Below are 25,488 nucleotides of genomic sequence, written 5' to 3' on the forward strand. Positions count from 1 at the left end.
TGATCTTAGAAGGAAATAGGGTTTAGCTTAAAATAAATTGCTGTAACTTTCCAATATGCTTGGGTAAAGTCCCAGAGCTACAATAAAAATAATAAGCATAAACAGCTATTGCTAAACTATAGTGAAGATTAAAGGTCGGATATCCCAACCTCTGCTTTGATGGTGCCAACAAACCATCCTGTCTGTGCTTTTTCGTTGTAGCCACATATCACCCTGCAAAGCTTAAGTAACTCTTTCTGGTGCTTCAGGACCATTTTGTAGGACAGCCCAAGATCTTTTTTAATCCAAAGAAAGACGCCCAAGCCGGGTGACTCTGGGAAGAACATTATCACATGCAGAATGTTCATTAAAAGAGGATTAGGTGAAGACCTGATCAAACATACCAATTCCGCTTAAAATAAACGGCTTCTAAGCACAGGAACTGTTAGAGGTATGAGCGATAGGCACAGACTGGTTCTGTTTGCATATTGTAGAGAGTATTATTGAGCTGATGAGTGTGTAACCAGGCTTTTTACTTCTGTTTAGTTTACTCGAACAGAGGAGTAACCACCAGCTAAAGTGTCAGAGGTTATTGGATGATAAAACGTGGAGACTTAATAAAAATATATGAAAAACATGAAAAGTTAAATATGAACTAAGTGGGGAAAAAAAAAAGAAAGAAAAATATTGAATGAAATGCAGCTTTCACTGTTAGGTTCTAAATTTCTCTCCCCCAAACATTAGACGAAATTGCATTGTTTACAAAAATTTATTAATACAAACTTTACACACTTTGTATAACAGTTATCAAAGTCCTAGTTATAGATATCATGTGTGTAATAATACTTTAAGTTCTTTTTATATTCATTTGCACACAAAATAAGTTCTCCAAGACTAACATCTACCTACTATGACTGTATCTGAAATCTGCTCAGATTTTGGTAAGGCTGTTGGCGTTTCTAAAAATAGACAAGTCATACAAAGGATAATAACCTAGGTGATCATTTCATAATGCTTGCGACTAGCCACTGAACTCTAACTGATAAGGTCATAAATAAAACGTCAAGAGAGCCCTATGTCAATTATACCACAGCCGACACAAACACAGCGAACTCTGCCCATTGCCACAGAACAGAGAAGTACGACTAAAACGCAAGCCGATGTGTTGCAGCATCGTAGGGCCACTAAATAGCCATCTGTGAACTCGTGGCGATTTACAAGGTGAAGAGAAGGCACGAAAGCTGCAAACTGCTCCCTCCCCCCCCGCGTTCCTCCGCTTCGGGAGCCCGCGCCGGTGCGGGCAGGGCGGGCAGGGAAGCTACCGGGGCAGCACGGGCAGGCGCTACCGGCACTGCGGGCAGCACGGTCGAGCCCCGGAGGTCCAGGCAGCCCGGGTAAACGGTATCGGCACTGCGGGCAGTGCGGATGAGCAGTGCCGGCAGCGTCTGGCCGCCCCGCCGGAGTCTGACGGCTTCCCTCCTCCCCGGCCAGGGAAGGAGGTTTTTACCCGCGACTTATTTGGTTGGGGGGGGTGAGGGACTGCTTTCCGGCGTCTTGAATGCGGGGCTCGCTTTGTGTCTTTGGAAAGACTCCTGAAAGGTTGGTGTGGTGAGCCGGGGGGAGGCGGGAGCCTCCGCTTCCTCCTTCGACCCCTGCCCGAGCTGAGGGATGGGGCCAGCCCCCGGCGGAAGGTAAGATAGGAGTCCGTACATAGAGAGATGAGGTGGAAATGGTTTATCTCGTTAGAAACCGGACCACAGGTGAACACTACACATTCTTTTATGACAAAAGTTTGTTTTATGAAATAAATTTTACTAAGCAATAAGCCAGAATGTAGAAAAATACATTTTACCTCCAAACTCAATAAACAAGGAACAAAAACTTTCATAGTAGTGCATAAGTCTTTAGTGGTAGCTACAACAGGGGTTCCTAAACTTGTACAACAAGAGCTTGCATAAAACAGAACAAAGGAGTGAGAGAGCGTTCACAATCTTTTTTTTTTTTTTATCTTTTTTTTTCTTTTTGTTCCCCAAAATAACATAACCCGTAAAGGTTACTCAGGTGGGTTAAACAGAGCTCGGAAAAGTACGAAGAGAGGATGAGAGGCAGGAGGGTCTACAAGATAAAACAGTCAAAGAAAAGAGCAACTCCGACCGAAAAAAAAACTGCAAAGGCGAGAACCCTGCTTGTTACACATGATGAAAAGCATGGACAGCACTGGAGAGTAACACACTGTACTTTGAATCCAGGTCCAGTACCGAGCTGCTCGGGGCAGTTGGGTAGCGGATCGGAGGTGGGGTTGCCTCGTCTTCCCTACACCTTGCGGCACCGGCTCTGGTACCGACGTCGGTACCAGAGCCGGCCCCGGGTGCCTCGGGGGACGCCGGGGGCCGCCGCCGCTCACTTCCCCGCTCTTTCCACACGGGTCCTATCTCCGCTTTCGCTTTGTTCTGCAACTCTGCCCAGCCAGCCAGAAGAGCAGTGCACGGGGCTTAGTACTTACTATCTTTGCTGATGGTTCGGGATCTAGGGGGTGGGGGTTGGCTTTGGCTTATTTTTTGTTTTATTTTGAACTTTTTTTTTGCTATTTTGGTTTTGTTTTCGTTTTTAACTATTTCTCCCTCCAATAGGCAACTAAGATGAACAATTTGGATCGAGCTGTTGTTTTTCACAAGAGAATTATCTTCTAAGCTCATTGTTTGAGGAGACACTAATATAGATACAACTGGAATCAAAGATAGCAGGAGGAGAAAAAATAAATATCGAAATCTAGAGGAAAGGGGAAGTTGCCTCTTCAGAGAGGCTAGTGGCAAAGGAGCCTGCCTTGGGACTCACCGGGGGAAGAATCTGCTGCGCCAATTTTCCCAAATCATTTTCCTCATAATCCCCTGGGAGCAGGGCATCCTTCTCTATGTACAGTAGCAAATGGTGAAAATTAATGTCTTCGACCCTGTCGCGGATAAAAATACTATCCTTTTAATTTCCGTTACAAAAATAGGAGTAATATTCAAAACAATGATTGTCCTTTTTTTTTTTCCTATTTATTTTCTATAAAAACATAAACAGCTCAGGCGAATTTTTGTTTTTGTGCAGGCTTTATATGAAGAATTGTTCTTTAGTATTCTTAGTAGTATTTATATATATATATTTATATAATATATATAACTTAATGATTGGTCCACAAAGTAGAACTGTGCGTTTCTCTAGTGCTTTTGTACAAAAGAAAAACAATATTATTATCAAAATATTCATTTAATGGCTTTACTTCATACATAAATACATGTTTAGGTAACACAGGAGCGGTGATTGTTCAGTCAGTTTGGAAATTACTTTTGTTTTTGTTTAGATTTTTTGTTGTTGTTGGGTCTCTCTCTCTCTCTCTTTCTCTCTCTCTCTCTTAGGACTTTGTATACACAGGAGTGGCTGGTTACTCATCGCTACAAATACGCTACTCGGCGTCCTTTGTTTTTAACTCTTTGTTTATACCTTTTCCCCAGGACGGCTGCTAAGTATTTCTTGACAGCCATTTGTTTCCGGTAGCGGCTGTAGCTGTCCGTGAAGATGCCGTCTATGTGCCGCTTGGTCAGCGGTTCCGTCTCGTCCCCCGGGCCGCCGCTGGCACCGCTGCAAGCACCGAGAAGCACAGCTGCATCAGCCGGGGCAGCTCCGCACCCCTCCGCGCCTCCCCCCGGCCATGCGCGACCCCGCCGCCACACGCTGCGCGGAAGATGCGCTGGGAGACAAAGGCCGCGCCGAAACCCATCTCCCGACGCCGTGCGCACAAGTGGCAAGACAATATCTCCCTCCATGAATTATTCATGAAGGCAGGGGAAGCTGGGCTTTTCCCCAGGGCTTTATTAACATGTTACCTTCTGCCAAAGGGCGGCGGGTGGCACCGCCTCGCCCCTGCCCAGCCTGCCGGGGGGAGCCCCGCCCGCCTCCGGAGGGTGCGCGGGTCTGCAGCCCGGCCCTGCCCCCCCCCCCGCATCAGCCGAGCCCTCGGGCATCTCTTCCGACAGACTGTTCCCCCCAGCAAACCCGGGAAGCTGACCGATTTATAATTTAAATCACATGGTTGCAAAGAACTACAGAGACATATATACATATATATAAATGCACGCATACATATACATACGTACATGTATATGTACACATAGGCATATGTATATGTATATGCTCGAGCGTGCTAAACCAAAGCAACCTCCTCGAATGCCTGCGCTGACAGCCAGGCTCCCCCTGCGCCGGCCGCGGGTCCCGGGGGATGCTGAGGTTTAAGAAGCCGGAGTCCCCCAGCCCTGCAGCCGCCGCAGCACATTCCCAGCCTCAGCCCGGCAGCTTTGTTCCTTCCAGCCGCGGCCTTTTCCGCGCGTCCGCGGCAGCAGCACCAACGCCCACCGCGGGAAAGAACGAGCAGAAACCCTTACCCGACCCGCTTAGCCATCAGGGAGTGCAGATATTTCCTGGCGGATAGCTGGCCCAGGAGTTTCCTGTAGGCTTTGTTGAAGATCCCATCGGCGTGCCTGTGCGGAGGAAAGAGCCCGCGGATGAGCGGCGAAGCCCGGGAGTGGCCGCTGCGGGGTGCGGAAGCCGGGGCGGTGGCTGTGACCGTCTCTCCCCACCAGCGAGGGGAGGGCGGGTGGCAGCTCCCCGTTTCCTCGGGGACCCTCTTCCTCACCCAGAGCCCTTTTCACTGCACTTGGTCGACTCCGGCCCGGCCGGGGATTTCTCTTCCTTTTGCGGGAGCATCTTTAGCCGTCTCCGGCGCGGCTGCCGCCCCGCTCCCTCCCCCGGGCTGCCGGAGGTAAGGCGTCTTTTCCTGTTCTCCTAGGCTTTAAACTAGGCATCGGGACCTAGGCATGATGGTTTGGGTTCAGCATATTTTTTTGTGAGTGTTAGGGAGGTTGCTATTGCTGTTGGCTATTTGAGTATTGTTATTATTTCCGCCTCCCCGATCGGTAAGACCCGTTTTACTCCCGCCCCAAAATTCACGCCTGACACCCCGCGACTTGCAGTCACCTCTTTTCCGGTGGGTAATACAAGGTGTACATCTCGCCGATCATGGAGGACGGATTCGCTATACCGAGGGGCTCGTGATCATACGCGAAGTCCTGCAGGGTGTTCCCATCCTCGTCGTAGACCTCATCCTCCAGCCTGGCAACGAGAGCACCAAGGGGAAGGAGTCAGCTGGGCTCCGCGGGGCGCTCCGCTCCCGGTGCCTCGGTGGCCACCCTTCCATAAAACCGACCCGGGCGCCCTGGGAGCCCCGTCCGACTGCCCCGACCCCTCCCTGAGCCCGCCCGGCCCCCATCCCCGCCCTCCGCCGCCTCTGCGGGGCAGGACCACGGGGGAGGGAACACACCGCCGTCAGACGCTCTCCGAGAAAAGCCCCAAACATCCCCCCCCATCCCTGACTCCCCCGGGCCGAGAATCAGCCCCTTTCCACCGCAGCTGCGGCTGGTGCTTCCCCAGCGTAGCGCACGCACCCTGCCTCACACATACACACACGCGTTTGTGTGCCAAGGGCTGGGCGGGAGCCGAGCAGCCTCCCCGCGGAGCCGGGGCGGTGAGTGGCAGCCACCGGTGCTGGAACTGGGGGCCGGGCCCCGCTCCTCCCCGCAAGCGCCCGCGGGGCCGGGGCTGAGGATTCACTTGTAGTTGTCTTTCGTTGAATGGTGCCTCTGCCCTTTGAGATCTCGCCAGTTTTGTTCTCCCCCCACCTCCATATCCCCACCCCCCGCTCTCTGCAGTACGATGTAGGTCATTGTACGTTACAGGCAGCTATTTTTGTCTGTGAGCTTTAGCGGAGGTATTAATAATAGATGCCGCTAAAGTGTTTCACTCCTGCTAATTCAGGCTCTTGAATGAAGAGAGCCAGGTTGATGCCGGCTAATGGCCCCGCAGACCACGGAGCCCCTTCCCCGCCGCCCCTCTGCCCGGAGAAAGGGAAGGGGCTGCTCTCAGCCAGCCCCGACGGGCTGCCGGTTCGGACAAGGACACCTCGGAGCCCCCAAAAGCACAGCCTCCTCTGACAGCTTGGCGCTCCCAGCACCGCCCCCCGCTCACAGCTGAGCCGCACAGCGGTGACCCTCGCTGGGCACCCCGGTATTGAGCCAACGGCCGTGGGGCGGGACAACAGCGCCCATCCCAAACTCCCCAAGTCAAGCAGCACCGGTCTCTGGAGCAGGCGGCAACCAGTGCGGGAGCAGGCTGCCAGCGGCCTCCCCGGACGGGCTGCCCCTGCCCTCAGCCACGGCCCGGCACGGGAAACGCGCCCTTGCCGACGACCCAAGGGGTCCCCTACTTTTGCCTCAAACACAGTGGGGGACAACCCTCCCCCGCGGCTGCCGAGTGGAAAGGGCCAGCACAGGAGCCCAGCAAGACAACTCCGAACCGACACAGAAAACGGAACAACCTTATGCCAGGCGCCTTCCCTCACTTTTTTGAGGAAGGAGGTCGTACACAGACAGGTAAACACGGGAGCAGGCTGAATCCCTCAGCTCCCACACGAACCAGGGCAGCTTTCACAAGCTCAAAGCCAACGGCGCACCCGCCCCTCCTGCCCCGCTCCCCCCGTCCGGTCCTGCGGTGCTCGCCCTTCACCCTCGGCACCCGAAAGCGTCCGGGGCCTGTGCGGGACAGGGGGCGGGAGGGGAAAGCCTGCGCTGCAGCCGAAGGGGACCCTCCTCCATGACCGACCCTCGCAGCGGTTTCTATCCCGGGGAGCAGGGGGTGGGCACACAGCCGACGGGGGGGGGGTGGTGGGGGGGGATGGTTTGGTGACTCCTCTCCTCATCCCTTTCCACTTTCCTCCCCGGTAAGAACCCTCTGCCCATAGCAAAGCCATGGCGGTGGGGGGTGGGTGAAGGTGTCCTAGCGGAGATCCCGAGGGGGGGACAGACCTACCTGAGAGCCGGGTACTGAATTCCGGCTGCAGGTGAGCAGTAGACGCTGCAGTGCATTATTATGCCATAGATCAGGAGTGCTAGGAGCGCTTTGCTACACATTGCCACTCTGTGCGGGAGGGAAAGGAAAACCGCTGTCAAAAAAAAAAAAAAAAAAAAGGAAAAAGGAGGAAAAATCACCACCCACGATCCACCGAGCGTGCGGGGAACAGGCGCAGCGCAGCCTCTGGGGGAAGGAGCCTTGGGCAGCAGAGCGGCGCGGAGAGGCGCGGAGCGGTGCCCGGCGCAGAGCGGTGCTGCCGCTGCCTGCCCCGTCGATGCCCGCAAGCCCGCCCGCCCCGGGATCACTGTTGGAAGGCCCGGCAAGCCGCCTTGTGTCCTTACCATGAAACTCTAAACACCCGGCACTAAAAGCGTTTGGCTGCGAAAACAAAAAGGGCAGGTCTTTAAGGGAAAAAAAAAAAAAAAGAAAAAAAAAAAGCTTTAAAAAAAAGAAAAAAGACCCCAAATGGGGGTGGGGGAAAATTCAGGTGTCTCCCAAGTTGCGACCGAAAAAAGAGTTAAAACCCTCGTGGCATCGCCTTTCCGATGGGCGAAGGACCCGTGGGATGAGAAGATGTGAAGGCAGCAGTGAGTTGTTTGCTGGTTTTAGGGGAATCCACTCCGAAAAGAAAAAGAGAAAAAAAATAAAAAAGAGAGAAAAATATATAAATGAGAAAAAGTTTGCAGGTAGCAGCACAGATCTGGAGTGGAGCCTGCAAGGGAAGGGAGAGAGAGGGATGGAGGGAGATGTCGCCTGCGAGGGGAGCGCAGGGAAAAGAGGGAACGGAGCCGGGAGCGGCGGGCTGGCTGCGGGCGGTGCGCTCTTCCCCGGCTCTCTCTCCTCACTGAGCGCCTTCAGCCTTCTCCTCTTCTTCTCTTCCTGCTCGGTGGCTCCAAACTTGACCAGCCTTCCGCAGCCTTCCGTCTGATACGCAATTAGCAACAAAATCTTTGCAAACACCCCGCTTCAGCAAGAGCCCTCTTCGTAAACATTTGCCTGCTGGTTACCTTAGAGGACGGGCAATATTGTTTGTTGCCCCCGTGCTGCTGTCCGGATTTTTATTCATGAATCAAATGCCTTTTTTTTTTTTTTTTTCTCCCCCAGTCACGTAATAATCGGGTATCAGAAAAGACGTCACCACCCCAATTCCTCAAGGAACACAGTTCTGTGTCGTCCTCAAAGATGAGCTTATCAGGAGTCATAAAGCTTCTCATAAACACCAACTCACACCCCACCCCCCCAAGAACAAAACAAAACAAAAAAAAAAATAGGAAAAGAAAAAAAGAAACTCAAACCTAACAACCAAACAGCAACACCTGCAAAACCCCACTACCTATCCCACAAACCTAAATGGATGATCGCCACGGTCAACTTTTACCTGACGTGGGAAGGGACCAGGGAGGCGGAGGAGGGCCGTTTGGGGTGGGCTGGGGGTCCCCGGACCTGGTGGGCTTCCCCCGCGGCTTACCTCCGCGAGGAGACGAGGAGCCAGCTCACTCCTCCCGGGGCCCAGCTGCTGGGCTCAGGCCCCCGCGGAGCTGCCCGCCGCTGTGAGCGCGCAGGCGGAGCGGCCCCGGCGCGGAACCCCTAACTGCCACGGAGATTTGGGAATAGGAGTGCCTTTTTTTTTTCTCGACCCCCCCTCTTCTTACTTCTTTTTATTGCCTTTTGGTTTTCTTTCTTTTGAAGGAATCTTGGGATTGTTCTCATTACGCAAGGCCCCCCCTCCCGCGGGGCAAGCCAGCAGAGCCGTAACCGCTCCGCGTGTGCCGGTGCAGCAAAGGGGCGGGGGGGACGGTCCCTAAGGTCGCCCCGTGGGAAGGTCCCACGCTGGGTGGTTGCGGTTCTCTGTGGAGATGGGGGAGACTTCCCCCCCTTCCCTTGCCCCGACCCTCCTTGTAATGAGATAGAGGTGCGCATCACAGGGCTCGGAAGAGCGGGAGGGGACGGGGACGGATGGGGCGGGGGGTGGCAAAAAAGAAAAGGAAAAGGGAAAAAAAGTTGATTTGCAGGAGGGACTGGGAGGGAAATCCCTTCTCTAGGGACTTCCCCGCCGCAGGGATTATTTTCCCCCAAGTGATGTGGCTGGCAGGGTGAGTCGGACGCGGACCACCGGCGGGCTGCCATCCGCTGGGATTGCGCTCGTCTCCGCGCTCTCCTCCCTCAGCGGCCGAAAATCAGCCCTTCATTTCCGAGAATTACCCAAAGAAACACAGGCTGCCATTACTGCACATTTTAATTATTGGGATCATAAGCAGAGAGTTCAGGAAGCAGCAATAATATAGTTCTCCTGTTTCCTATTTGAATGCGTTCGGTGTTACACGCTCGGATGAGTTATTCGAGCCCGAATCGATTTCTCAAAAATAACAACAACAAAAAACACACCATACAATTACATTCTTATTATGGTCATTTAAGGTTTCAAAATCTTTTTCCGGACATAAAGGAAATTTAACGTGAATGAATTTGGTCCGGTGAAATGGCCATCGACGAAATGCCGGGGCGGGAGGGGGCACGCAGCTACTGGGACTCCGCTGGCCCATATAGGAACGGGAAGGGTCCCCGGGAGGAGAATGGACTGGGGAAGGGGACACCCAAACGGTGGGCTTCCCCATCGACGGGCGCTGGCGCACTCCCCGCTCAGAACCTGGTCGCGGAGCGCGGGGAGCTGCGGGGCTGAGCCAGCGCGGACGGTCCGTGAGCGGAGGGCGCCACCGTGCGGGCAGCAGCGCGCCTGCGGCCGTCGGGCGGGTCGGGGGTGCCCAGATTCCCCGGGTTGTGAGGGTTGAGGTAGCACGGGACAGCCCCCGCGGGTCCCCTTAGGTCTCCCGGCCCCGGCTACGAAAGCCAAAGAGACCGGAGTCAGGGGCAATACGTGTTAAACCTGTGCCTGTTTCCACTTTCGAAAAGGTCCTTTCTGCTACTTTTTGTTTACATCGCTTCATTTCCTCTCCTCCCTCCCCAGACTCCCCACATACAGAAAGTACCAGCATGCCTGAAATACTGTGCATCACCAGCACACCGATACAGTTGCCGTGAACCAGACCCCCAGTGCCACCATGTACTGCTGCGGACGTAGGAGCAATGTCAGGATTGTTTGCAAAAAGCACAGCTTCTATGCTCTCATGTAGGGTGAGTAACTCACACATGATTCATGCCAATAAAATTCTCAGGGCATCTCTATCTAATTCACAGGTGTGCGTGCACAACACGAATGTACATATGACTCGATTGTGATTGAGGCTGAATAAGTGAAGGTTTAAATCTGGTTGCGGTGTACAATTTCCAGATAACTGTCATTTCAAGGCTGAGAGGGATTTAAGGTTTATAATAGTTTCTTCTAAGGCAAACTCCTAAGGTGGCACCTGAAGAAAAGTAGGTTTTTTTTCACTGGCAGAATTTCCTTCATCTTTCTCCTACCAGCTTAAGTTAGACTTTTTAATTTACCCGACTATAAAATTTAAATATCAATTTTATGAACTAGAACATTGCAATTCTATGGGCATTTCTAGAGGAGCTTACATTCACTAAGCCTTTTTAAACCTGATCAGGACTGACTGCTCTAAAACATATTGCCATCAGTTTAATTCCAAGGAACATATTTTATCATATCCCATGATGGGTATCTTTTCTTCACCACTCCTCAAAAAACTCCCTTTTTTTTCTATTTATGTTTATTTCATAAACAAGTAATCTATCAAACTGTCAGTAACTCTATTGGTCCATAAAGCCAGATGATACCCTCATGCACACTTCTTGGATGTCCAGCCACTATATTCCTATTTTCTCAGTATCTCCCACTTTAGCTAGGTATTTTAAAAGGAACCTGGAAAACAGACAAGGAATACGTAATTTTATCATGAAAAGGCACGTATTTTTCTGCCAATATAGAAAAGGATGAATTCTTCTTTCTTAAAAGCAGACAATCCTGCCAACCCAGCTGTCTCTCTCATACACACACAATGGGTTTATCGTGTCTTGTTACTGTCTCTCCCCAAGCCTCCTTTCTTGCTGCATCGGCTTGGGAAACCCACCGCAGACCAGTCTGCTGATGAGTACATGCCTGCATCAGCTTTATGAGTATAATGCCAGGCTTCATTTTCTTGGCTTTCCAGCCTCCTCCTCCCTGAAAACTAGTTCCTGGGAAGGATGGTGTTGTCAGAGGGGAGATGTACTCATCCACAAAGTCACTGGTGTAGCTATGGTCATCTGATAATAGCTAATTAAAGGATTGCCTGGCAGAAGAACAGAAGTTATTAAAGCTCAAGCAGGTGAAGCTAGGGCTTGGCGGACATTTCAGCACTTCTAGGTGATACATGGCAGCCGTGACAGAGGTGGGAAAGCCCTGCTTTCCTCATTGAAGCTAGGCAGCAATCAACTCGGGGAGAGAGAGCACTGAAGCATTTCATTCAGGGTTGTTTTTTTCTTTTATTAAACCATCCCCTCTTGAGCCTTCTTTAAGTAAAAGCAGCAAAACGTTTAGGCAGGCTCTGGAAAGCACATATATCTGTGTGCTTCCTCATGTCTATCACAGACCAAAGGAGCAAAGCTGTAATCCAGACAGGTTGCTTACCGAGGGACCTTCTGTGCAGCAGGTACAAACCATGGGAAGAACAGAGAGCAGCAACCAGGGACAGCTCTCTCAAGACATGAGAGAGACAAGCCTTGCCTGGTGGCTGGGGCCCTTGCCAGTGTCTTCGCAGGTGACCACCAGATGTTAGCAAAGTCTCAAAGGAAATCACAGACAATTCTTTGTTTCCTTTTATCACCTCAATTATATTTCCATGCATACAATTAAAAAACATTCTCAAGCAAATGCACTCTGAGAAAACGAACAAAAGAAAATCCTTGATGTTTTATGACAATGGCTCTTTGATCAATCATTTATATGAAAATTATGTTTCCTAAATTACGAAAGGCAAACAACAACAAAAAAAAATCACCTTTTGAAGATTTAATATTACAAAGGCCTTTTCTACAGTAAAGCCAGCAAGCTACAAAATGCCACTAAAGATCTTGCTAGTCCACAGGGGAGAATAAAAGACTTTAGCACTGGCAGCAGGTCTACGTCTATTCCCACTCTCACTTCCATTTGGTCTGGTGCTCAGGGAAGGGTAAATCCTTAAGCAGATTGAACATGCAAAGTTTCACAGACTGCTGCCAAGCTACAGTAATTTATACTGGACAAAGAATGACCACAATATCTTTGTGTTTCAGGTGCCTTGAGACGCAGCTGTAACCCAGTATGAATGGCAAGTACTGGTTTTGTACCCAAATGTAAAAGAATTTGGGGTACACCTTTAGAAACAGTGAGACTGCCACATGCCTGTATCCAAAACTAAAATCCGCCTGTAGTTCTGAGGTATCGCTAATGGCAGAGCTAAAGTTATTCATAGTTTAGATTTACCAGAAATAGTTGGAACAAATTAATAATGAATTAGAACATTTCTTATCATCACAGGAGCAAGAGGGAATAAATAGAATCATCCATATTTTCTTATTACAAAACAGTGTGCAGCCTATTACCAAACACTAATTTTGTGTTGCTTGTGCTGGAAAACTGTTGAAGGGTCCCTGGCTCCTGACAGCGCTGTTTAATTCAGTCTGATGGGAGCAAGGCTGTGCAGAAGCAGGCCAGGGTGGGCAGGTGAGGACCATCCCAACAGGGGTGAATCCCAGCCTGCCAGAGTTCAATAGTTCCAATTAACCACGCTAAAGATAACAGAGACAGGTCACACAGAGCACAGTAAACATCAATCAGGTCCGCATATTGTGATGAGAGAATAATGAATTCTGTCTCATTAAGGAAAAAAGACATGTGGGTGTGCATCGAAGCCTGTCCTCAGTTGCTCATGCACCCTGCAGTGCAGTGTCTGCCTTGTCGGGCTGTCGTCCATGCTGGACACAGCCAAAACTGCATTGAGCGTGGGAGACCTTCATACAGCTTAGTTCCTCATTTTGAGCACAGTGAGCAACGGTGAGAGCTCCCACATCCCTTTGCAGGGCAGGAGGGGTCCTGCTTGGCCAGAGGCATAGCTCCAGAAAGACAAAGCATGTGGGATGAGATCAGGATTCTGAGTTTACTGGCCTCTGTGCCAGGAGTTGACTGGACAGCAGACATGAAGGCCGTGAGCCAGACACCAGAGCCAGGAGCCAGCATACTCTTTTTGGCTGCAGCCGTAACTGGGCTCGCAGAAAGCGTGGCGACATTTGGACAGTGGCTGTCTCCAGGGAGGTCACAGGTTGGATTTCTCCATCAGCAGCATGCACTGACAGCCACTTCTCTGGCTGTGTGAGACCAGGGGCTATTTTAGCACCTGGTTGCCTTTAACTGTCAGTTTCTGGGCTTCCCAGGCTCTGAAACATGCCACAATCAAACAGCATGAAATGAATATCTAACTGCATACATGAGGCACTGGAGGATCTTTAAGGGCCAAAGCCTCCAATCATAAGGCAGCATTACTGCTTTTAAACATTTTTTTATTCATTTAATGTCAATAAAGTACTTGGGTCTACTTAGCCTAAAGGAAATGGGCAATTCTTAGCTTTTACGTTTAAAGATGGCATAAAGAATTTTTTGTGTGTGGCCTTATGGCCTGATTCATCTCTATCCTGCAATAAAAAGTATTTCTGCAACAGCTGAGGCAATTAATCACTTAAACAGAATTGGATTACAATCTCCATTACTTAAGCATCTTTAAAGTCAAGCTTGCTGTCTTTCTAAACGATTCCAAGCCATCGAGCCATTCTTTGCCCTCCTTTATTCAAAGGTCAGGCTGGATGTTGGTAATGGCCTCTTGTAATGTCAAAAATTGGTCTCTGACCCTTGTAATGCCACAGGAAAGACTTTCACTGATTTCAGACAGAACTGCACTAGATTTTTTGACCTTTCTCATTAGGAATGAAGATTGTCTGCAGAAACTCCTATGTGATTTCCTAACTCCACGTACATGTCTATTAAGCTCATTATGTAAATACTGCTGTCTTTGGTCGTCTTTGAATTTCATAGGAATTTACAGAGCTCAAAACAACCAGAAGTTACTAGGACACTGCAAGACTGAACCTTCTCTTTTCACCCCCCCCAGTCTGTGTTGAATCCCCAGAGGTACCTGTCTTTGTCAACAGAACAGCAAAATAATATGATAGTCTGTAGAAATGTTTAAAATCCTGAAACTTCAATATGATATTTTTCACTCTAGTGAAATTCCCCTTCCTGATGCAACTGTATCATTGATTTTGTAGTTAAAAGTAAAGCTGCAGAAAAAGTAGTTAATTGCATATAAGCTGGGGTGGTTGTCTGACATATTTTACTCTGCAACAAAAAATTCTCTTCTAAGTCTCCGCAACAGTTGAAATTGTTTTAGAATGTGTACATTCCTTTTATTTAACTACCTGAAATAAATGCTTGACCACTGGATAATGAACTTATTTAGCTTCTCTTATTTAAACAGGAATTTGCTCTGAAACACAATAGGCAAGAAGTATGAGCAATAAATGACAGAAGTAACATCTTATTATCTAATGCTAGCAATTAAAGGTGGCTTGGCGTTTGGTTTATGGGTTTTAGTTTGGTTTTTTTTATCTTTAACAAGGATGCCAAACTGAGATACCTTTTTATCTATCACCTCTCTGCGGGAAAAATAATTTGATCACATGCAAAAGAAAGCTATTGTCAAGAGCATTATATATTCAAACTTCTCTTATATGGAAAGTGAAAAACTCTGTTTTGAATATATCTCCTGACCTTATCTCCTCAGACCAATTCTACAAGATCTGTTCTGAGCCAGGGATTGCTTCTGATGTACTGTTCATGTCCACATATCCTGTTTCTTTCCTCCCATTCCTAATATAGAATATCTTTATGTAATTATCCCAGAGCCTGAACTACAAGGTAAATACTGGGTATATGGGCATAGAATTCTGTTTGTGAAAGGGGCAAATATTGTTCAGTACTGAGAAAATTATGCTAAAAACCCCATGCTGTATATCTAGAAAAAAAAAAAAGTTACCTTTTTTTCTAGATGAAAGATGAGCTGCGTGTGGTCGGATGATGATGATATGCCTGTACTTACTGTAGGTTCTTCATACTTATGCTGCAAGTATGTAATAACTCTCATCCAAAAGCATTACTGCTAATCTCACAATTCTCTTATAAGTCATGTACTTGTTAATGTATAACATTTACAGTATGAAACACAGCAAATCCAGTGAGTCCCTCGGGAGCACATAGGTAAGAATCAGAATAGCTCTAAAATAAATATCTCACCCTAATGATGTCAAAGGCAAAGATCCTAATGACTTTAGTGGGGTCAGACCATCACTTTTGTTAGTCTGACTCCATTTTTTTTGCCAGTGGTGAAGGTTTACTGCTCAGGAGTAACACCTCATGTGTCTCCACTTAATGCCACTAAGCTACAAAGTAAATACCTGCTGATGCGCCCTGTCATGGATTCAGGGAACTGTAGTATTTAATCTCTATGAAAAGTGATTTTAGTTGAAGAAATTCCTGTGTCATCCCCCCCAAAACAGTAATTGTTGGGTGATGGTCTCCAACAGTGCCTGTAGAAATCAGTAAAAATTGCAAAGAAAACTATGCCTCCAAAGAAGAAAATGTACAGTGAATGACACAAAACTCTAGTGAATTCCTGTAGTTGTTGTTAGTTTGAAGATGATTAATAACCTTGAACTAAACTAAAAATAATTAAAAGCACATTACTCATCCTCAGAGAACAAGGTAATCAAAGGGGACTTTGCAACTGAGGTAAAGCTGTCCTTCAAAAGAAATCTTTCCCCATCTTCCAGTGTGGATTAGTTAAGAATACTGCTAGTCATTGCACTCAGTATAATTGGTGTCCTTCCTTGATTTTTGTGGGGGAAGAAGAGGAAGTAAGGAGAACTGAATCACGAGTTTTCTTCATATTTTTTCCTTAATGAACAATAGTGTGCACTGCTGTTCTGGAACACACCAGGTAGTGTCAGCACAGTCACTGGAGTGTATTAGAAAGATGATGAAAGTTCTGAAGTGTTGATCCAAGGCTAAAAGCATAAATTTGCTCTTAGGATGTGGAGTGTTCTGCCCAAAGATTCCTCCTGTTTTCAAAGTCTGCATTTGGTAGTTAGTTAAACCTATAGTAAAGGTTATACATACAGTTAACATAGTTAAACCTATATTAAATACTTTTATATTAAATACTCTCTCAGGATCATTCCTCCCCATTCCTATAGACACCACATGATGGGAGACAAAACACCCCAGAATGCATGATTCATGGCTATAAAATTTAGGAATGGTTAACTGGAAACAGAGCTGCAAAACATCAAATCCTTGTAGTATTCTGTGCTGTGCTACATTAGTCCTAAGCCTAAATGAGCCTGCAATGAAAGGAAAGCTCATACTGAAGAAGAAAATAACTTCTGTGCTCCAGTTAGGTGATATAAAACTGAAAGGTCACAGAGATATTAAACTCAATGTTTTTGAGCTAGTAAGAAATGGAGAAAAGGCAAGGGGGTTGCAGGTTTATTTTTTCAGATGCTTTTGTGGAAGGAGCAATGGAGTAAAGTCAGGTATGGCTCTAATTCCACAGATCTGTGAACAAAGCACTTACTGTTGCTTTAACTCACAGCTACTGCCTTACTTCTGCCGAGTGCTGCATACCTGTAACTCCCAATGAACTACTAGATGTCACTAATGTCCTTACATTGCCTCGAGTCCTGTTTAGAAAAGCAGCAACTTTTAAATATGTAAATACAAGGAACGAGAGTGTTAAATGTTTGCCTTTCTCGGGACTGGGCTGTTAATGGCAGCTGCATAGTACCAGGTGTAGGAACTGTTTATTTCACTTTATCTTAGACTTTCAGGTTGTTTTCTAAGTGAAATGTTCAGGCAGGGGTACAAGGAAAACTTTCTAGGGGTAAGAGCTTTGCACTACTCTTTCAAAGGGACCAGCAGAAACCCTACCTCCAACAAAAACTCCTAATCATCACTTCTGCAAAGCACCTGCAAGTATGTTTTTAGGAAAACACTGACTGTGAATGAAGCAGTACTGCACAGGAAACAGTAAAATTCATGCAGATGTATTTCAAAGAAGCCTCGTGACAAAGCCTTTTGTAACCCGGATTCCCTCTCTTTCTGTCACATCTTCACTTATTTTTGCTTTGGCAAAAGCTACAGTGGTACAAGATGCATCCATGTGGCCTATCACATCCCATCCTGTCTTGTCCACTCCCAACCAGCCATAACCTGCTAAATGTTACAGATGCATCATATAAAGCTGAGGGATAAACCAAGGAGGGGTTTATCCGTGAGGGGAAAAAACAGTTTTACTCTCATCATAGCATCACCAAGGTATCAATGCAGAAGACTGTTGCAACCTTCTGTGCCAGTGATTTTCTCATTTTGTCAGCTGTTAGCTACATTACAGATTAGGTGGAGAGCAGCAATAGTAGAAGAGCTGATCTGGGAACATCTGCTGCTCACTTGGGCTCTCATGTCCCCACTCTGTGATGTAATGCAGTTACATGAGTGCTGTGGGCACACAGGGTATGCTCACCCTGGCAGACACTGGGCTCTGTTTAACATAGCCAAGGGCTTGATGTTTGACAGAGGTTGTGAGGCATCTTGAGACACCACTGACCGTACAAAACAGAAAGTGGTGGCCCTCCCACAGGGCATCTGAATGACAACAGGAAGGAGGCATTTGTGCAGGAGTAGGCATACACCCTGGCCGGTCTTTATGTAATACTGAGGAATAGCAGCCCCAGGGACATAGAAGCCCTGGCTTTTGCACACAACAATCCTCAGAGACACCATGAACAGCTCTGTGGTCTGGGAGAGATGAGCAGCCGGGGCATGAGAACGCGGCCACATGCTGCTCCATTCCGCAGAGGAAGCACAAAGCCACCGTGCCACCTTGTGGCTGCTGCGCTGCAGCTGGCACAGGGGATGCCATCCCCCCTCCTCCTCCTCCACAGGCAGGCTCTTCGAATCAAACCACTTTGCCTCCCGCAAGCCGTGGGGACGTCAATCTGTCACTATCGGGGGGGTGTGACCCCTCGCCCCGAGTATCTCCTTCAGGCACATTAAGGGGCCTGAGTCATCCTGAGGAGCGCTAGGAAGAAGTAAGCGGTCTCCAAGGTGAGCGGGGGCAGGCACAAGTGCCGATCCCGCCGGCTCTACCCGCAAGCCGCATGGAAAATCGCCTCTCGGGTTTGGTACATGGTGTTCTAAGTGAGCTCCATGGCTGGCCATGGTGAGAAAAACATTTTCTTGTTCTCTCCCAGTGCATTATGAAAACCCACTAAAAGGAGCTTTTCGCACCACAAAACCTTTTAAAAGGATTCTGTCAACACAAAAGCAACATTGACAACAGTTGCCTTTAAAATTACTTGAGCCTTCAAACTCCTAAAGGCACTCCTTTTTTTCCACCCTTTTTTTTTATTTTTTAATTTTCCAGACTTCTCTGAGGCTTCAGAAAACTATTTTCTTTAATTGCATGACTAAGAAAATGTATCATGAGATTAATTCCCATAAAAATTTTTAAAACAATCTGTAAACATATTCTTCACAAAATGGATATTCAAATGCACGAATCTTTGCCTCAGTAATAATATAAAATTGCTGTAGTGAAAAATTAACAGAGATACTGAGAGGAATGTGAGTCCTGTTAATACATGATGCCCGTGGCCCAGGTCATGTCACCAAGTGGTCAATGCTCTCTGCTGTATTTTCTTCCTCTTCTTCTTCAGCCTTCATCCCCATGTGTCAGCATCCTGGCACTGGATGATAAGAGACACAAAGCTGATTTTTGGAACAGATTTTCCTCCACTTCTGATGATACTCAGTCAAGTTGCCTCACAGAGAGCAATGTGCCTATCTCATATACTTCAAGCACAGTGCTATCATTGCTGTCTCTGGGAAAACATATGGATGGGCTGCTACTTTCACCTCTTTCTCAGCAATTAGAGAAGTAATTTTTCTTAAGAAGGGGTAGGCACTCAGATCGCTGTCTCCTGAAACTTCTCCCTTGGCTCGCATTCTGATAATCTCATTGCCGTAAAACTTATATAAATGCTGCCTATCGAGCAATTTCATCACAGGAATTTGCAAGTCAAATCAGACAATTAGTTTATAAATTACCAGTTTTCCATATTTTGGAGATTACTTACAGCTCTGGATACTGCAGCATGCAGGTAAGAAAGAATAAACTAGAAGATTAGTGCTGGTAGTGCTGAGAAAAAATCATATGGTATTACAGTAGGAAGAACCCGCTGTTTTTTAATAGTACCAACCACCAGCTTATTTTGTGTTTAAAAAGGTTTTTATTTGTTCATTCAATAGGAAGCATCAAATATGCTAATAGCTAAAAATTAATCATCCTGCTTCAAAATATCCTGCTTCCAGAAATAATCATGAAAGTGATAAAACCATGGGTCAGCTGTTGCTTTGCAAAGGGATTTTAATCTTTAACAAGAGGGCAATCCACAGCTCACATCAATACCTTGGCAAGCAGAGAGTAGCCAGCCTGGCTGGACAGAGTTACAATGACATTTCAGATGTTCAGAACTAATTCATCCTGTAAAAACATTGAGCTCAGGTTGACAGCCATCACTGACACGTGTCAGTGTTACTTTGCAATATTATGCAGTAATGGATTCCAAAATGGCTTTATTGTTTTGACCTAGTATCATGAATTGAGAGGCAATCCCTGGGGAATATCCTTTCACTAAGACATAGATATGAAAAATGCAAAATGCTTAATATAAAATTCAACTCTAGTGGGATTTGGGTTGGGTTTTGGGGGGTTTGGTTTTGGTTAGGTTTGGGTTAGAGTTTTCTTAAGGATTAAAACAATGTGTCCAAGGAATAAGCAAAACCCCCTCAACTGGTATCCTACTAAAGAACTATACAAGGACTGCAACATACTAACCTTTGAAGAGGAGCCATATGGAACATTCTGTATTTAAGAACATCAACTCCGGATTGTGTGGAAAACTCTAAAATAAGGACATGACTAAGCTGGCCTCTTTAATCACTAGAAAAAGAAACAAAACGGGAAATATCCACCTTCCAGGCCCCACCCTGTGCAGGGCCCTGGAAAACAAGCCCTGCTGCACCAGCAGTCAAGCTTTCCTGTATTAACTCCCCAGGGGGTTGATTGCACTGTCCTTATTGTGGGTGACTGCTTGAGGTCCAAAATTCTTTCCACTGTAGTTATTCCTCAGAAATCCAAACATGATTAGGAAAGCAGAAATATATGGTGGTAGACAGTATACAGTAAGGCATACAGAACCAACTGTTCAGAACTGCCAATCAGGAGGGGTGACAAAACAAGGCTACCAGCATGACAGCTGTGGAGTTTATGATTTTCAAGGCACCTTTTGCAAAAGGAGCAGGAAAGTAGTTCAGAACTCAGAAAAGCACTGCGGTATCACATCTGTTTCTCTCAAATAGGCAATTTTCAGCACTATTTTCAATGCAAAAAATCCACATATTCTTGAAGTACCGTTCACCAGAACACATTCTCTTCTAATCTATTTTTAAGAAGTTCTAGTTTAATCTTGCACATAGGATTTGATCAAAGAATGCTTGAAAAGTTATCTTCTGAAATCAGCAAAAGCCTTTAAGCATTCTAAATAGGTGATGGGTTTGCTTCATTCACATTTCTACCTTACATTACTCTAAAATAAATGAAGAACAACAAATGTTCTTCCAATATTAGCTTATTACACTGACAGTTTCTCAATGTTCCCCTCACATTTTATTCTTACTAGGATCAAATCACAATGTACCAGCTAGTACAGGCAGTGTATTATGCCAGGCACTGTACGCACCTGTTGGAAACGGCTCTTATCCGAAGGCTTCACAACGAAACAGAGAAGACAGGCATAAATGAGAAACTGTAGGCACAAGAGAGATTGCTTTTCCTATGATTATAGCACAAAATAGGTCTTAAAGTAGGAGATAAACTTCACATTTCCTAGTCTGCTGTTCTGTCTCTTTCAGCATGCTACTTTGCAGTATACAACTGGGCTGGGGTTTTTCTTTCTCTTCTATTTTTTATAATTTGGGGGTTTAATAAAACTTGGGATCATTGGCAAATCCCAGCTGGAGATCACAGGGAATGTTGTCTGTTAAATGCAAGTCCAATGGCTCTGGCCAAATTAGTGCCTGCCAGCTAACCAGCAATATTTCTGTGGTGCTAACTACTGTGCTTGAAGCGTTCACACTCGAAACAGAGGTTGGATTGTATAGACATTTTTTCCCCTTCAACTTTGATAAACAAGCATTCCTGCTGCTTGCACTCCTCTGGGGAATTCACATTCAGCATTATAATTTCCAATTCCTCAGCCTATCGAGTACTGTTGACGTTTTATTTCATAGCTGACAGAAGAGCATGAAGTGACTTTTTTTACCTCAGAGCTGGTAAATCTTCTCAGAGGCCTTAAGGAAGAAACAGTATCAAGCTATGTAAGAAAAAAATGGAAAAGTTCACATGAAAATTGCATATATCCTTATTTTTACAACTGCAGTGAAGGTCAGCTGGTATTAAAGATGACATATACTGATCCATATTTCACTTTCTATTCTAATTATACACACTTCTTTACTGCAAAGTCTGGCAAAAAATACCCTTCTGTAACAATGTGTTGAACTTTCATCCTAATCACATAACTTACGTTGGAAACTGTTCTCAGGAAAGACTGGTTAAAAAGCTTTAAAGATGAAAGAACTGCATACTTACACATTTTATTGCATGCATGGCATTATTATAAGCTTAAAACTCAAGTGAACATTTCTTCTGTTGAACTGGAATCTGAACTGAGAAACTTTTTAGCAGTAGATCTTCACTTCTACTGAAAGCTTCAGCCCTGAGGTGATGAAATCACCCTGAATGCCACAGGGAGAGAATGCCATTCAGTAAGCAGTGATTGTCTAGTTGGAAAGACCAAGAAAGTAATCTGTAGCCTTTTACATCTTTAATGCAGGACAGAGTTTAGTCATTTTGGACAGAGATAGATTAGATGTGTCTGAGTGAGTAACCTGAGGGCAATTCATTAATTAGAGAGAACATGCAGCTGTGTATGAGTAAAATTAGGAAGGGAACGCATTTGCAGATACATGAATGACAGCATCAATGATTCCTTCTCAATATTCCTGTTTATACTGTCATAAAAGCTTGACATTTTTCTGCCAACTGATTGTTTACTTTTGGAGACTTTAGAGGTGGCTGTGTAAGTACAGGTGGATGAACAGAGCACAACTAAAATCCTGTTCCAAATTGCATTTATCCAGCTCCTCATGGTTCACTTCAGAATGGCAGTGCATGGTGTTTTGGCCAAATCAAAAAGTGCGGTTAACTGACTTATGAAACTAAGTTTGGGAGCTGAATGGCCTTTCTTATAGGTAGCTATACCCAGGGCACAGGTGGAAGGTGACAAAATAAAAGACCAGACTCAGCAGTGAGAGAGATCAGGAAGTGAAACAATGATTATGAAGCTATAAATATCTGCTGCTGTCCTCCAATTTGCAAATTTCTGATGGATAAGACAGAAATCCTATTCAACCAATACCACCACAGTAATGAATATCATTATACCACTCACCATTTCCCTGTTCTCCTGAGAAAATTATTGTTTAGAGACTAGAGATTGAGGCAGCTTGAAATTAGCCATCCTTAAACATGATGGAAGAGGAGGAAGGGTTGACAGTGCAGTACATTCTCGTTTAAAAGGTTTTTCTTTATATCACTGTGCTTCAAAACTCAGACATGTTCTTTAATTTGCATTTAATTTCATTACTGACAAAACATAGAGAGGGGAAGAGAAAACAGCTAAGCAAGCAGAATTGCAAAATTTTCTCTTTAACTTCAGAATTGAGCATATTGATATTTTTCTCCATGTGCTTTACAAATGAAGAGGTCATAGTTCCCACATTTAGACCATCTAGAATCTGCTTTGAGATTCTAAAACATTAGAAAGAAAAAAATCTTAATATGATGAATTGCCTACGCATATTTCATGCCTTGAAAGATTAGCCAAGGTGTATGACCTGAAAACACTACAGCGAAGTCCTTAGACGTCAGATGCAGCAAGTAGTTTTCTTTGTATGCAAAGAAAGGAATGTAGCTTGGTCCTGTTGGTGCTATTGTTCCCTACAATGATCAGGGGTATATCTAGTTGAGATACTTCTTTAATCCCCAACCAGCTCAACTTTCAATTCCCATCCCCCTCCCCGCCCCAACCAAAAACATTTGCAATGAAGACAGATGATGAAATTTAGAAAGGCAAATAGTGAGATTGATGGTAACACTGAGAAGGAGCCACAGCTCAAAGGGTAGGTGTTTTAAAGGTCAGGCTCAGGTGTGTTGCTGGAGTTGGAGTTTACACAATAGACTCATTTGCCATGTCTAGTGAAAGGTTAGCGTACTAACTTCTGTATCAGAAATCAGTCAGATGTAATACAGGCTTAGTCCATCAAAGCTTTAGGTGATTCCCATGCATGGGAACAGATTTTTTTTTTAATGGAATCCAGGATTATTTTGTCTGAGTTTAATTGAACATTGTAAGTTAACTTTCGCCCAGGACTACACATTGTATTTTAGGAGCCTGATGTCAAAGAAAAAGGTGCACATTATTAAACTCTCAGAAATACCCATCTCCCACTTGGGCAACAGAAGAGGTACCCAGAATTTTACTCACTTGGAATTGGGTGGCAGATTTATTTGAAAATCTGGACTAAAGCATTGCAAAGGTGAGTTTGTAAGGTCTTGAAAATCATTACCTTTTTGCAAGGGGGTGCTGAATCCTCTTGATAATCTGTCTCTTAGTAAGTAGTTGAAAACCAATATGTCCGATGGCATACAGAAGAAACAGTATGTCAGAAAAGATAAATCATAACACATTATTAGAGAAATACTTTGACATGGGCATGTGCTGAAAGGGTCTTAAGCATCTGAAGTGTCAGAAGTTAGCATTCCTTTTTTTTTAGTGTTTAATTTTGATTTCACAATAAAAGCCTGTAAGACATCACTGCAGTGTCAGTTAGTTGGAATGGAAGCTACATATACAAAAAGATGTAAAGAATCATAAAACAGAAATGCCTAAAAGGAAATCAGACACTATTAACAAATTAATTCTTCATGGGTCTGACAAAAAAGGGCACAAGAGAATTACTTAAGTTGCGTACATACTCATGGGAAAACAGATGCTTACAAAATCTAAGTAAGTATAAAATTCTTCAGCTACCATAGTTACTTTGGTATAGTTTGGATGGACCTCAGGTTAGCAATTTTGAATGTATCAGAGTGATAAATAAAATCCTTGGCAGAATGTAAAACTGTGATAGCTTAAAAGAGGAATTCCTTGAGGAAATCTGAGAGGCAGAACAGATGTTCTGCTTTTCAGATAGATGTGTTCAGCAAATGTTGTTCAATGGAAGAACCATGCATCCTTCATTTTCACAAGGTGAGGGAGACACTTGTTTACTGATGGAAGGGAGTTAACGGTTACTCCTTCTTTTTCGATAAATATTTCATTATATAACTACAAAGAGCGACAAATGAAACCTCCAAAGACAAGCTAATGGTCCAAAGCTTAATGGTTCTTTACAAAGCAAAGGACATATGACAGTTCTTTCCCACATTTGCTTAAAATGATTAAGCACATTCCGGGAAACAGAAAGGAATCTTATTCTGGTAAATTACTTTTGCAACATCAGGAAAAAAAAATAGACTTCTTTGCAGACATATAATAGTCTCTAAAGGAAAGATATTTATTTTCAAGCAAATGTAAACAACAACTTTGGAGTTTAGATGATTCCCAGTTCAGTTCAGCTAAAAAAGCCAGAGGTGAGAGCAAAAAATACTAATTGTCAGCTGACAGTATACCGTGTCTCACCTCGAGCTGTGAGAGTTCAGAAACTTGAGAACTGAGGTTCGAGAGATGCTCTGCTCTCCCCCAGGGGGCTGTATCCCTGCAGTCACGAGTGGCTTTCTTCAGCCCCTGCTTTGTAAGGGAGAGAAGGACTGTGATTCATACCCACACCAGTGGGCGGGAGGAACTGCAGCGTTGCTCTTGATGGTTCTGATCCACGTTTTTTAATATCTTTTGTTTCACGCCAGAGGGGCCAGTTGTTCAGTTTCACTTCCTCAGTCTCACTTAGCCAAATATTGAACCTAATAAGTTATGAGTTGACCAAACCTCACTTTGCTTGGCCAAAGAAACAGATATGCCCCTGTGTTTGGTCTGAAAACATTCAGGAGCATAAAACTCGTCTCTTTATCATGGCTTGTCCCAAAGATCCTGGCAAAACCTTGACAGAAATGTGACACAACCTAAAAATTACCCAGGCAATGAAGAGAAATGTGATGGGATTCATTCCTTACTACATGCAGAACTCCTCATTTGACATTAGTTTCAGCAGTTTTTCATGGAAAGGCATGGGGAGGAGACAACGTCTGAGCAGCACACATAAAGACAAAGGTGAGTTTCATGCCTTCGGGTGTGCTTAGGACATATGCTGCTGAATCACTTGTAACTGCTGCTCAGGCATTTTGCATGCTACTG

General features: G+C 45.6%; 1 protein-coding gene across 1 annotated transcript; it reads right to left on the minus strand.

Annotated features, from left to right (window-relative positions):
• Window positions 1-1,698: 1,698 nt before the first annotated feature.
• ADCYAP1 (adenylate cyclase activating polypeptide 1) lies at window positions 1,699-7,995 on the minus strand. The gene is made up of 5 exons (XM_061360452.1): window positions 7,266-7,995; window positions 6,883-6,990; window positions 4,996-5,130; window positions 4,404-4,499; window positions 1,699-3,603 (listed from the first exon to the last, which is right to left on the minus strand). The coding sequence occupies exons 2-5, from the start codon at window positions 6,981-6,983 to the stop codon at window positions 3,417-3,419; spliced, it is 519 nt and encodes a 172-aa protein (XP_061216436.1). The 5' UTR covers window positions 6,984-6,990; window positions 7,266-7,995; the 3' UTR covers window positions 1,699-3,416.
• Between the last annotated feature and the right edge of the window lie 17,493 nt (window positions 7,996-25,488).

Source organism: Neopsephotus bourkii, unplaced genomic scaffold, assembly GCF_033783945.1.
Source record: "Neopsephotus bourkii isolate Nb327-2 ecotype Australia unplaced genomic scaffold, CSIRO-AGI_Nbou_v1 NB_1027, whole genome shotgun sequence".
NCBI lineage: Eukaryota > Metazoa > Chordata > Aves > Psittaciformes > Psittacidae > Neopsephotus > Neopsephotus bourkii.

What these genes read in the sequence shown, in the direction of transcription:
- ADCYAP1 (XM_061360452.1), bottom strand. Translation starts at nt 6,983, where the DNA reads ATGTGTAGCAAAGCGCTCCTAGCACTCCTGATCTATGGCATAATAATG. An exon ending in TATTACCCACCGGAAAAGAG is followed by an intron (nt 4,500 to 4,995) that starts GTGACTGCAAGT and finishes TCCTCCGCACAG; the next exon opens with GCACGCCGATGGGATCTTCA. An exon ending in CTGATGGCTAAGCGGGTCGG is followed by an intron (nt 3,604 to 4,403) that starts GTAAGGGTTTCT and finishes CGGTGCTTGCAG; the next exon opens with CGGTGCCAGCGGCGGCCCGG.